The sequence below is a fragment of the Alligator sinensis genome, unplaced genomic scaffold (assembly GCF_000455745.1).
Source record: "Alligator sinensis unplaced genomic scaffold, ASM45574v1 scaffold628_2, whole genome shotgun sequence".
Lineage (NCBI taxonomy): Eukaryota > Metazoa > Chordata > Crocodylia > Alligatoridae > Alligator > Alligator sinensis.
Genome location: NW_005841833.1, coordinates 2,444,100 through 2,457,618, shown reverse-complemented (window position 1 = coordinate 2,457,618; position 13,519 = coordinate 2,444,100). Strand labels below are relative to the sequence as shown.

At 47.5% G+C, this 13,519-nt stretch overlaps 1 protein-coding gene across 1 annotated transcript in view; it reads left to right on the top strand.

Moving 5' to 3' along the window:
• UBE3B (ubiquitin protein ligase E3B) overlaps nt 1-13,519 on the top strand; it is a gene marked incomplete at its 5' end in the record, with an annotated part of 27,551 nt that overhangs the window by 6,210 nt on the left and 7,822 nt on the right. The window contains 10 exons of the mRNA XM_014518276.2: nt 1,467-1,644; nt 1,883-2,052; nt 5,098-5,265; nt 6,060-6,231; nt 6,875-6,993; nt 7,524-7,638; nt 8,092-8,191; nt 8,909-9,028; nt 11,161-11,337; nt 11,443-11,553. Of these exons, the coding sequence (XP_014373762.2) occupies nt 1,467-1,644; nt 1,883-2,052; nt 5,098-5,265; nt 6,060-6,231; nt 6,875-6,993; nt 7,524-7,638; nt 8,092-8,191; nt 8,909-9,028; nt 11,161-11,337; nt 11,443-11,553 (1,430 nt within the window). The remainder of the gene's footprint in view (nt 1-1,466; nt 1,645-1,882; nt 2,053-5,097; nt 5,266-6,059; nt 6,232-6,874; nt 6,994-7,523; nt 7,639-8,091; nt 8,192-8,908; nt 9,029-11,160; nt 11,338-11,442; nt 11,554-13,519) is intronic.

The window sequence follows — 13,519 nt, the reverse complement described above, 5'->3', positions numbered from 1 at the left end:
GCTGAACCACTGCAAAATGGTCTCCTGTGCAAAATCTTAACCTCGTGTGGGTGTGATATCGCTGAACGCTCTAGACTTCTAAACTGTTCAGGCCCCTGTTTCTTTTCAAAATACCAGAGCAAGTCAGGGATCTTAAGCTAAAAATGAAGTTTTTGGCTACAAAGCACCAACTTCACAGGATCATCATAAAATTCTAGTTTATTGGATGGATGCAAAAGTCAGACCATAAACCTTGGTGCTGATCCCCTCAAACACACACATTCTCACACACGCACTCACAGTAGCTAGCTCTGAACACTAAGCACTGGTGTCAAGATATACCTATCCCCAAGTGCTGGAGTCTGCCGTCGATGGCCAGTTGAGGTTTCTTTCAGTGCAATGTTGCTTCAGAGGTGGGTCACCAGCTGGTCCTTCTGGCTGGAAAGGCAGGGTGCTGGTCAGGTCAAAGAGGGCGCCATTGGGGGGTCATTCTTTGTTGCCTTTTATCCCTCTTTGGCAGACTTTGGTGACTCCCCAATTTTCGGGCTTACCCAATCCAGGGGTCATTGACCTCAAGGGACGTCCCTCTTGGTAGCTGCTGGATGGCAGCTGTCAGCCCCAGGGGTCACATCTGCACGTACGTGCAGTCTCAGGAGTCCGTTGATGAATTTTGATTGATTCACTGCCGTGATGAATAGAGCTCTGGAAGTGGTTGATCAGGGGGTATTTCAGCCCCGAGGGTCTGTTTCCAGCGTTGATTAGTTCAAACGGGGGCTTCCGTACCTTTAACAATGAAGTTTCTGGGAATTCCTGGCTCTTTATTGATTCTTTCTTCTCCTTGGTCTCTGACTTTGTAGGTGTTAATTGCTGCTCATTAACATACTTATCCAGACTAGCTACTGTGTTACACAATCAACCATGATTCATTCAGGGACCTGCTCCATACAGAGATTCCTGCTCTTGCTAACATTGTTACATGGTACAACTTACTTTTAAACCTAAAGTACATTTGTAAAAGCATCTACAAGCTGTATTTTCACTACAAATACACCTTACATAAAAATAATAATGATCTAATAAAAGAAAACAAGAGAGGAAGAAAGAAAAGGTAGAAATGAGAAAGCATCCCCAAAAGGGGGCAAATACTAAGAGAGGAGCTTTTGCCATATGGAGGAGCTTCACATTTGAGAGGGGGGCAAACAAAAGGGTTTCTTCTACAAAGTCAGTGGGAAGAGGATCTAGGTCTTCACAATAACCCTTTCCTTCCATTGCTATCAAAAGCCTTCACTTAACAAGAAAGGGAGCATGAATAGCCCGATCTGAAGTACTGGGGAAGCTGTTGGTAGCAAGCAGTCCAGTACTAGCAAGCAACAGGGATGGTGATGATGGAGAGGACTGTGTAATCTTAGCCCGCTCTGTCTTCAGTGGATGCTCCATGCTCCCTGTAAAGCACAGCTACTGGTTCTTTTTTTCTTTTTTTTTTTTAGGCAACCTGGTTTACCTGGGCTCCTTGAATGACAAGGTGCTGGAAGAGGAGACAGCTTTCTTTGTAAGCGTACTCATTCACATGCTCTCCTACTGCCAGAAGTATGTGTCTCAAAAGAAGTCCAACCTCACGCACTGGCACCCTGTCCTGGGCTGGTTCTCCCAAACCGTGGATTATGGGTAAGCAAATGGGACCCAGGAGGTGTTCAGCTCGGAGGTTTAATTTTTTCTGTAGTACAGTGCCTGCAGTGCATTCCAGTTGCACAGGATAGAGAGAGTAGTCATGCTCGCTCTGAAACTGCATTTCCCTAGCTGTGTTGTAACGGTGCCAGGAGCCCTGGGACTGCGTTCATGTGCTGTGCATTACCTGAGATAAATATATTGTTACATTCCCGTCTCTCTTCCTCCTGACTTTCAGCTTAAATGAGTCCATGCCTCTGCTGACTAAGCAACTGCAGCACCTCTGGGGTGTCCACATGATCCGCACACTCTTCAGCGATGTTCTCAGCAAGAAGCTGATGGAAAATCCGGAAACAGCCCATCCATCAGTGCAGCCTACTTCCCCTCAGAACAGCCTTCCCATGAAAAGTAGGTTCAGTTCAGTAGGTTCCCACGTACGTTGTTTGGGTCTTGCTTCCTCTCTTGCTGCTGGACGTTTGACTGGCTTCCCTTTGAGCAGGTCCCTGCAGTAGCTCTTCCCAAGTTTGAAACCCTGCTTAGACTCTTCAGTCCCATCACTTACTTTGGTGTCATGGAGGCACTTCAAGAGGGCCAACTTCAATGAGTTGAGATTAGTGGGAGAGGCACTGGGGTCCTGGAGAGTAGGGGAACTGGGTGCCCAAGATGAGTGGTCATTCTTTAAGGAGATGATACTCAGAGCCCAAGGGGTGACAATCCCAACGAGAAGCAAAAGGGGCAAGTGCCCAAAAGCCCCCCTGGCTCACCAAGGGCATTTGGGAATGCCTGATTGCCAAAAAGGAGGCGTACAGCCAGTGGAAGGGAGGAGCCATCACCAAAGAGGAGCATACCTCCACCGCTCAGGTCTGTAGGGGGGCTGTTAGGAAAGCTAAGGCAGATACAGAACTAGGGATAGCATCAAGGATAACAAAAAGTCCTTTTTTAAAGGCACCGGGTAATGTGGGGCCCCTGCAAGATATGCTTGGCAATCTCGTGGTCGCACCAGAGGAGAAAGCAGACCTCTTTAACAATTTCTTTGCCTCAATTTTCTTGTGCAGGGACTGGGACTCCCCTACCGAGGTTCAGGACGGACTCAGGAGAAACTCCGCCAGGCCTAGGGCCAGGAAGGACTGAGTTAGGGAACTTCTGGAGGGGCTGGACGTGTTCAGATCAGCAGGTCCAGATCCTCTCCACCCCAGGGTGTTGAGGGAATTGGTAGGGGTTATCGTGGGGCCCCTGGCATGGCTTTACGAGCACTCGTGGTGCTCTGGCCACGTGCCGGATGACTGGAAGAGGGCCAGTGTGGTCCCCATCTTTTAAAAAAGGGAAGAGGGAGGACCCGGGCAACTATAGGCCTGTTAGTCTTACTTCAATCCTGGGGAAGCTCTTTGAGAAGATTATCAAGGAGCACATCTGTGATGGGCCAGCAGCAGGGATGATGCTCAAGGGCAACCAGCACGGTTTCATTGGGGCAGGTCCTATCAGACCAACCTGACTGCCTTCTACGGTCAGGTCACAGAATCATTGGATGCAGGTGTCGCGGTGGACATAGTCTTTCTGGACTTCAGGAAGGCCTTTGACACAGTCTCCCACCCCATTCTCATTAAAAAAGCTAGGCAACTGTGGCATTGATGCCTATACAGTTGGATGGATTGCAAATTGGCTGAGGGACCACACCCAGAGAGTGGTGGTGGACGGGTCATGTTTGACCTGGAGGGAAGTGAGCAATGGAGTCCCCCAGGGCTCGGTCCTTGGACCCGCACTGTTCAATTTCTTTATTAGCAACTTGGATGACGGGGTGAAAAGCACCGTGTTTAAATTCGCAGATGACACCAAGATTTGGGGTGAGGTGGGCACACTAGAAGGGAAGGACAGATTACAGCAGGACCTGGACAGGTTACAGGGGTGGGCAAATAAAAATAGGATGGGATTCAATACTGAAGTGCAGGGTGCTGCATCTGGGCCCCCAGCATATTAACCCCAGCATAGGCTGGGGAATTCCCTTCTCGAAAGCACAGTGGCAGAAAGAGATCTTGGAGTCATTATTGACTCCAAGATGAACATGGGCCGACAATGCGAGGACATGGTCAGTAGGGCTAACCGCACCTTGTCATGCATCCACAGATGCATCACAAACAGGGCCAAAGAGGTGATCCTCCCCCTCTACGTGGCACTGGCCAGGCCCCAGTTGGAGTACTGTGTCCAGTTCTGGGCGCCGCACTTCAGGAGGGATGCGGACAGCACTGAGAGGGTCCAAAGGAGGGCCACTTGCATGATCAGGGACAGCGGGGCAGGCCCTATGAGGAGAGCCTACAGGACCTGAATCTGTTCCGCCTTCACAAGAGAAGGCTGAGGGGGGACCTGGTGGCTGGCAATAAACTTACTAGGGGGACCAGTGGGGATTGAGAGAGACCTTGTTCCCCCGAGCACCTCCCAGAGTAACAAGGAATAACAGCTATAAGTTGTTAGAGGGTAGGTTTAGACTAGACATCAGGAGGCGCTACTTCACAGTCAGGGCAGCTAGGATCTGGAACCAACTTCCAAGAGAAATGGTGCTGGCTCCTACTTTGGGGGTCTTTAAGAGGAGGCTTGATACTTATCTAGCTGGAGGATCATTTGAGCCCAGTTTCCTCTCCTGCCCAGGGCAGGGGGGTCAGACTAGAAGATCTACAAGGTCCCTTCCGACCCTACATCTATGAATCTATAAAGCTGGTTGTGCAGCTTTAATTTTCTTGTGGTATTTGAAGTAGAACATATCAGCTAAACTGGCAGCCTGTCATCATCTCAGGGTTTTGGTGTCTTACCAGGATGAGCTGGCTATCTTACTTTTCTAGGTGGAAAGGGAAACAAAACTAAGTTAACTGATCCCCAAAACTAAGTTAAGGTCCCCAAGAAGTCATGGCAGGAGGGTGGATTACAGCCCAGAAGTTCCTGGTTCCCAGTCCCTTAATTTAATCACTGTTATCCTCCCGTCTCAAAGCCTACCATAAACAAGTGCCTAATAGTCTAGTGCAGGGGTGGGCAATTATTTTCGGCAGAGGGCCGCTTCCTGAGTTTTGGCAAGCCATCGAGGGCCACATGACAGGCAGCCAGAGGCAGATAAATATTAATTTTCTAAATGTTTTAGGATATGGTGGCCTGGTGGGCTGCATTTTGCCCACCCTGGTCTAGTGTGACCTAGCTGCTCTGATTCTGAGAAGGTTTTTAACTCCAGAGAAATGACTTGAACTGTGCTGCTAGAAAACTTGGCTTGTGTTTCTGGAATCGAGGCCATCCTTGTAAGACCTCCAGCTATGGTGAGCTTGCTGAAACAGGCAGGTTTTGTATGTTGGCCCAGTCTGATGGCTGTTCTTACCTAACCCTAACAGTTCCAGGACTTCAAGGTAAGGCAGCTGGGAACTGACTTGCTCTCTTAGATCCATCTGCAGGTGTCTTCTCCACCTTGTCTCCCGGCAGATCTGTTCAAGCGAGCCTTCCAGAAGTCTGCATCAGTACGCAACATCCTCAAGCCAGTTGGAGGCAAGCGGGTGGATTCAGCCGAGGTGCAGAAAGTGTGCAGTATCTGTGTCCTCTATCAAACCACGCTGGCGACCCTCACACAGATCCGGCTACAGATCCTCACAGGTCAGGGAGGGAATATGGTGGGTCTTGATTCAAAGCGCCTTTCGGAATGAAGGTGGGGAGGAGGCTGGGGGAAGCAGGAGAAAAGATGGTGCTTCTCATTAAATGCCTGTGACTTTTGCTGATGGTTTCACTCCTGGAGACAATTTATTGACTAGCTGGAAGGAAAACACGTTCCATCCCAGATCAGACATTTGATTGATAAAGTTGTTTGCCTTTTTTATCGGACATTGACACTTCTGAAGAGTAAAGCCAGATTTTCCATAGGGAAACCTTGAAAGGAAATGAACTGTGCGTTGGGATCAATGTTTCTGAGGAGTGTAGTCACATTAATGCTTGTGGTGCTAACGGTAAATGTTTCTGGTACATTGAGAACAAATTACTCTCCCTACAAAGGACGGAGGAAAAAATTGCATATCTGACCTTGTAGTTTACTACCAATGGAGGCTCATGCTTCTCTGAACCTATTAGTCTCAAAGGTGCCACCTTGCCCTACCTACTACTTCAGCAATTCTGTCACAAGTGACTTAATTAGCAGCTGAAAAACAGTTGGGAGGTGATTGCCTGAAAGGTACAGTCTACATACAAAACCCTCCCTGCTAATTAAGGGGGATCTTTTTGGCTCCTAATCCCTGTGGAGCTACTGTTAACAAAAGTCAAGCACCTGATCTTCTGAAAGGGAAACTCTAATTTCTGCTAAATGAACTGTGATCTACAACCAGCCTTGCTCCTCTCTTTCTCCGTGCAGGGGAATGGGGCTGTATGAAGCCTGTCTTCCCTTTGTTTGCCTCCTCCAGGCCTCACTTACCTCGATGACCTGTTACCCAAGCTGTGGGCTTTTATCTGTGAGCTGGGACCCCAGGGGGGCTTGAAGCTTTTCCTGGAATGCCTGAATAACGACACGGAGGAATCCAAGAGACTGCTGGCCATGCTGATGCTGTTCTGCGACTGCTCTCGGCACCTTATCACGTAGGTGTCTTGCAGGTGGCTCTTTCTACAGACCTTTAACAGGGAGTTCCAGTGTTCTGTGGAGGGGAGATGAAACAGTGCTGCATCTACATATCAATAGCTAAGGTGAAAGAACAGCATTGGTACTTTTCAAGCACATATGGTGTGCCAGGGGTATGCAGGTAGGGGAGGAAACGACTGATCAGGTCGCAGAGCACTCGGTATCCTGGAAATCCCATGACAAGGAATGAGTGAGGGAAGAAGGAGCCTTTCTCAGTGTGTATGTGCATCAGCTTTTTGTAAACCCAGGGCACATTCTTTTCAGGCTCAAAAGATGCTTGAAGGAATGACCTGCTATAGCAGCAGATCTGCTCCCCTGAGAGCCAGGGTGTCTGGGTTCCACCCACAGCCGCATTGCTAACTGGCTGTGTGACTTCTTGTTGCATCTTATCTACCTCAAAAGTTCTCCTCTCTCTAAACCAAAGAGAAGAGCACTTCCTTGCACTGTTAAGTTCTTTGTCATCCATGAGGAAAAAGCGCTAGCTTCCAGTTTGAGTTCCCGTTCCAGGAAATAAGAATTCCTGCTAAATGTGCCAGAAGAGATTTGCTCTCAGGAAAACCTCTTTCAAAGGTGAAATATCTGGCATTTATTTTCCTCCTCTAGAATTCTGGATGACATAGAAGTCTATGAAGAGCAGATCTCATTTAAACTGGAAGAGCTCATCACCATCTCCTCTTTCCTAAACTCCTTTGTGTTCAAGATGATCTGGGATGGAATTGTAGGTGAGTTTTTTTTTTAACCGCTTGACTGAGGGGACCAGAGTGACAGAAAGGAGAACTGAATTTCAGAATCTGAGGCTTTAGCTTGAAGCACTTCGACCAAATGCTTTTCAGATTAAGTGTTACAAATTCATATCTTGTTGAATACAAAAATGTGCATCGTCCAGGTGCTTGGATATTGGTGCCATGTTGAGTACTGTAGAAGAGCCTAGTGAATTAGTATTTTATTGGAATAAGAACGTCTGGGCCAGCTAGGTTTTCAAAACTGGGGTCCAGAGATGCACTAAATTAAAAAGCAACATCAAACTTTGTCCAAATCCCACAATTACAAGACTTCACATAATTACTGTATTTACTTGATGAGATGATGAGGTTCTCCCCCCGCCCCCTTTAACATTGGGGGGAAGCCCCTCACCTTACAATTGAACATGAGGCAGCAGGGATTTGCCAAATGTTGGCAATGAGGCACACTGTTTCTTGGCAGTCCCTATCGTGTAGGAAGTCTTGAACACTGCTTGTGTTTGCTTCTGCAGAGAATGCCAAAGGAGAGACACTGGAGCTTTTCCATTCTGTTCATGGCTGGCTGATGGTGTTGTATGAAAGAGACTGTCGCCGGCGCTTTGCTCCGGAGGATCACTGGCTGCGGAAGTAAGTGTCTGATCCTAGTCCGAGGTCACGTATGACTGTCTGACTTCCTCGTTCTCTCCTCGCAACAGTTCTTCGTAGCTCATCTAAGAAGGCTGGGTTAGACGCGAGATGTGGGATGCCCTGTTGTTCCATGCCTCTACCTGGGCAGGGTTGCTCTTCATACCACATTTGCTTTCTTTAATTTTAAGAGGTCCCCAGCAGTGGTGCTTCCTTGTCTTCTGTAGAACGATGCTCCTTGTGCAAGTTGCTGTTGATGGAGTAAATGTTTCCAAAGCTTCTGAAGTCCCTTCTTCAAGGAGCATTTTAAGAGCCTGATTGGTGTTAATGTGGCTTCCAAAGCTGCCAAAGTCATGGAGGTGCTTTGGAAATTTTTGCCTCCTGTTTGTTTTGCAAAGCCTGTGTTCACTGGGTGTCTCTCGGGCGTCTCTGAATATATATACCTTGCTTTTTAAGGGACCTCAAGCCCAGTGTCCTCTTCCAAGAGTTGGAAAAAGACAAGAGGCGAGCTCAGCTGCTCTTGCAGTACATCCCCCATGTCATCCCCCACAAGAACGTAAGTGGGACCTGGGTGAGGCTGGGTGTTTGCACTCTGAAGGGCTGTGCTGTGGGCCACAGGAAGCAACTGCAGTCTCCAGCATTTTCTGGTGCTAAATTTGAATCTAAAATGCAGTTTTAAAAATGGCTCACTTCTGCGTGTTGTCTCCTGCTGGTTTTACCTTCTCCATTCAGGAGCGTTTTGTTTGTGAGGGTAGTTGCTTACACACAACCGATGTAGGCTGCTAGTAGTGCCAGTATGGCTGTCAGAGGCAGGATAACCACGGACCAACCAAGCTGTAACTTTCTGAGCTGCCCCATGCAAGATCTGGGAGGTGGGGAACGACGGGCTTTCCCTTTGCCGGGCTGTTATGTTGCCAAGGTGGGCACTTTCCCAAATAGGAAGCTCTCTAATTGTGTAGGGATCAGTGTCTCGGAGGCAGGCTGTGTGAGATCCCTCTGCTCTTCTGTGAGCAGGTCCTGCTGACATCAGTCAGCCTACTCCCATGAGCAGAACAGTAGCTAATCCTGAGGATCCCATCCTTTAGCAAGCTTCCTGCTCCAGGCTGCAGCAGGCTTTTAAAGCCATAGTCTATTGAACGGGAATCATGGCCTTTAATAAACTGCATCCTCGGCATAAGACCTGTTCATTTGCCTTTCACTTTGGGATGGGGGGTGTCTTGTCAGCACAACTGAATGCCTGGTCTTTGCAATGACCTCTGCTCTTCTGTTTAAGAGGGTGCTGCTTTTCCGAAACATGGTTACAAAAGAAAAGGAGAAGCTGGGGCTGGTCGAAACCAGTTCTGCATCGCCTCATGTCACGCACATCACCATCCGCCGCTCCCGCATGCTGGAGGTGAGTGGCTCGGCTGGCAGAAGCTAATCTACATGCTGGTAACCTGGCTGCTCGTTTGTGACCGCAGTCTGAATGTGTGGTGTGGTGTTCATCCATAGAGGTCTCTATCTAGGTCCTTTTGTGATCTCCTTGCCATAGCATCAGTCTGTCTGGCATAGAAATAGCAGTGGCGTCAGTCCTTCTCTGTCCTTTGGTGACCTAAAGAAGAATCGGCTTGGTTGGCATGTGTTATGTGCTTGCTCGTGTATGAGGAAGTGAAGGGAAACGAGGCTGAGCAGCACTGGCGTACTGAGTTTTGAATGTGGGGTCTTATCTCTTGTAGCAGTGAGTTCTGCTGCCTCAGCCCATTTTCTGGAGTGGTTCTGTTCTGCTGCGCCCAGATCCCCCCTCACAAATGTGTGGCCTGCAAATGAAAGTGGGCATATTTTTGCTTGCCTGGTGCTTTGGCATCCAGCAATACTATGGCATCTCAAAGTGCCCCAAGGCAGCGGGCTGGTTTAGCCACCTGAGGTTGAGGGAAGACAAGATCATCAGGGTGCTTCCTTCTCACTGCCAGCCCCACCTTGGTGTTGCCTGGATTTGATTTGAGCCAGCTGACCTTCCTCCAGGTCCTGATGATAGCTGGGGATGTTGCTGTTTGTGTTTGATTCGACAGCAGCGTAGGACTGCGTGCCATGCATCTCACCGTGTCAAAGGCTAAATGAACAGCACCTTCAGAAGAGCAAAACACAAGTGCAGATTAGTGAGTCCAGACCCAACCTGTACTCCGAGTTCCTTGGAGCCCCTGGACGCAGGCCCTGTACAAATGCAGAAGCCCAAGTGACTAAAAGACACTATCAGCATTTTTACGTCTTTGTTTCCATTGCAAATAGAGAACGCCAGCAAAGAGAACAAGCCCTGTAGATTTGTTATTGATCTTACTTAGAGAGCTGCTTTATATGCCAAGAGATGGTTTCTTCCCTGGCAGGGACTGTGAGGATAGTGGTTTCTTCTCCATTTAGCTGTAACAAGCTGTGAAACTTTCCCTTTCATGCTTTGATCAGACAGTGGGATTTGACATCCATCTGTGTAACATGTGCACAGCTCCATTGCCAAGCAATCCAGCATGTGTTGACATGTTTGCAGTGAACCGTCAAAGTTTGGTAGAGAGAAAACGTGCCTGCATAGTCGTGCAGTCGTGTTCTCCCCCACCCACATCCTCCCCAAGCATGTGCATCGGCCAAAACTCTCCGTTCTAAGCCACTTCTACCCCAGGCTCTTGCCCTCCGAGGCTGACTGATCACGCCCAGTTCAGCTCAGCATCTCTTGTTCCACCAAAGGGGCATTTTTATGAGGCTTAATTGCTATGCTTCACCTTGCCCTTCTTTAGCGCTTTCTCAGTGTGTCTTTCGCATCTCTGGCTGTCTCTCTTTTGTCGAGAGCTGACCGCAGAGTGAAAGTGCCACGCATGTTTTGGAAGCTTGGACTGGGCATATGTATCCAACAATCCCCCTCGATTTGGGGGTCTCTTGAATTTGCATGTGCTTAAATAGTGCAAGCCTCGGATAGACTAGCCAAAGGATAGATTATTTCTGCCCATCTTTAATTTGTCTACTGAGACACTTAACAATCCAAGAGCTGGTAGCTGATACCATGGCGATTATGGTAAAAAATAAATAAATCCCCTGTATGACTGACTAGTTAAAATACATCTCTGCTTTCCCTCTCTGTACCCTTTGGCCCATTAGCCCCTTCTTGTTTCTCTTCAAATGCTTATAAGCCACTGAAATGCCTGCGTGTACCTGTCATTATCTGTTTGGTTTTGCTCTGTCTGCTTATACTCATCATTTTCAGAATAATTTGCTGACTGCAGTGTCTGTCACGCCACACCAAGGCACGGAAAGTGCAGATTCCTTCCCAGAAATCTTGTGCATGGGGCTTTCCAATTTTTGCATGAAACTAAACGTTTAAGGAACAGTGTATTGTGGTGTTCTCCCCAGCTCCCTCATCTGAGGCATTGATGCCAGCGTTCCCCACTCGGGAGGTGATGAACCCCACTGTAAAACGCAGGCACGTGCTTGGCAGTGCTGCATACGTGGAAGGGTGTTTTGTGTGTCTCTGTATGACTGACATGCCTCTTCCAATCTGGGCAGGATGGGTACGAACAGCTCCGGCAGCTTTCTCAGAACGCCATGAAGGGAGTTATTAGAGTGAAGTTTGTGAACGACCTGGGGGTCGATGAGGCTGGCATCGATCAAGACGGCGTGTTCAAAGAGTTCTTGGAGGAGATCATCAAGAAGGTGTTTGACCCTGCACTCAACCTCTTCAAGGTACTGAGGCTGGGCCACAGAGACCCTGCTTCTGCCGGGACATGCAACAACCTGACTAGCTCCTGACTTTCTCCCTCCTGTTTTGCCTTTATTGCATTTCTGTAGACGACCAGTGGTGATGAAAGATTGTATCCTTCCCCAACATCCTACATCCATGAGAACTACCTCCAGCTCTTTGAGTTTGTGGGGAAAATGCTTGGGAAGGCTGTGTATGAGGTAAGCTGAAGGAGAATGGGTATTCGTTTTTTACAAAGTGTTGCTCAGATTCAAGTCATGACACCCTTAGACAATTGGAAGACATGAGCTATTGCAGTGGGTACTTGGAGATATGCATGGCAAGCGTAAGAAGGTCAAAAGGCGTAAGGTCACAATATATGGAGTCTGGCTACAGCACTGAGCTGTGATGTGCAAAGAAATCTAAGGGAAATTAGGCCCCCCGAGTCCTCCTGACATTCAGCTTCTTTTGCCTCCTTTGGAAATCCCAGCTGTAGTGTCCTAAGTTTCCGGTGTAAAGTTGACTCAGCTGCTACGAAGTATGAGAGAAATAAGCAAAGCAGGGTGGATCTGGTTTAAATTAAATCGATTTAAATCGCTGGTTGAGGAGCCTCAATTTTAATTGTTTTCTACAAAAAGTGCAGTCTTGTTGTTTGATATCCTTTATTCATTTAACTTCTTGAAACTGCACTTTTAGAGAGAGGTAAGGGCTTGATTGTATGTACACAAACTTGTAGAGAGGCAAGAGGGCTGATGAGTAGGTAATCAGGTCTGTTATCTCTCATCTCCATATCCTGCTGTTAACAAGGGTGTTCTCTCTCGAGACACAAATCCACAGTCTGAAAACTGAAACCGAGCATCGCGGAGATGCTTACCGGGATCTTCTAGACTGCGCACTGAGTCCCACTGGGTAGAGTGGTTTTCTTTAATCTTTACTAATCTATAGAGGAGCCTCTGGGCACCCCATAAGATTGGGCCCCTAATGTAGTCTGTGGCCTGTTGTGACCTATTTATAAACCTTTTCTAAAAAGGTTACATGAATATATTGTCTCAAATAGTGTACAATTAGAAGTTATAACCCTATTCCATGATGATATCTTTGAGCTTTAACATATCTCAAATTAAAACTCCCTTTTATATATAGGGTTTTTGGGTTTTTTTAATTTAACCAAAAAAAATCAAAGAATACGATTCAATCAAAAATATGATTTTAAATTAAAAAATCCATTTTTTTTTTTAAATCATTGATTTTTATCCACCTTGAAGCAAAGGCAACTTTTCCTGAAGTGCCCCCTCTATTGGCACTTACATTTAGAAGGCACTGTTCCTCAGCCTCGTCAGGCCCTATTTTGGGCTCGTGCATGATGTAAGTCTTCTGCTCCGACTGTGAATCTTTATAGAGGAAACCAGCAAAGCCACGCTAGTGTGATTCACGCTGTGACGGGACAGGACAAACAATGGTGTCTGCCGAGTGGAAAAGGACTGAGCCTTCAGTATGCACATTGCTCACAGAAATTCACCCGAGCACTGAAGCAACTAGTTAAGCCATCTCTGAGCACTAGCAGTTATCGTCAATTATCTCCTGGAGCTTGGCCGCCTTTCTAGAGAGGTTTATTCATCAAAAGAAGAAAAAGACAAACCTGAGGAATTGCAGATGACTGGAAAAATCCTAGAAGAAATGATTAAAGAATCAGCTTATGAACTCCCATAGGTGTTAGCAAATCAGTACGGGCTGCTTTAAGAACAAATTGTTATGCCTAGCCAGTCTGCACCTCTTTAAAAAAGTAAATGAATAAATAAAAATAACGGCCTGGTGGAAAAGATGGTTCGCTGGCAGATGGAGAGGGGATTTCAAGCGGTGTCCTGTAAGAGTGTCCTGGGCCGACTTCTGCTGATTCTTCTCAGTGTTGCCTTGGATAATGTAGTAGAGCGCACACTTCAGACTCGCAGACAACCCGAGCCACTTTAGAGGGCAGGACCACGATTCAGAGTTCTCTTGAGACACTGGAGATGTCCTAAGTTTAACAGAGTGAAAAAGTTAAAGACAAGTGCAAAGCATTACAACCAGGAGGCAGGAGTTGGACAAATGGGGTATAACTAGCTTAGGCAGGAGTACTGCAGAAAACAGATGGGGGTGGATAGTTAATTGCTGCCTTCTCACCAGTCAGCAGTGCAAGGCAGTCGCAAA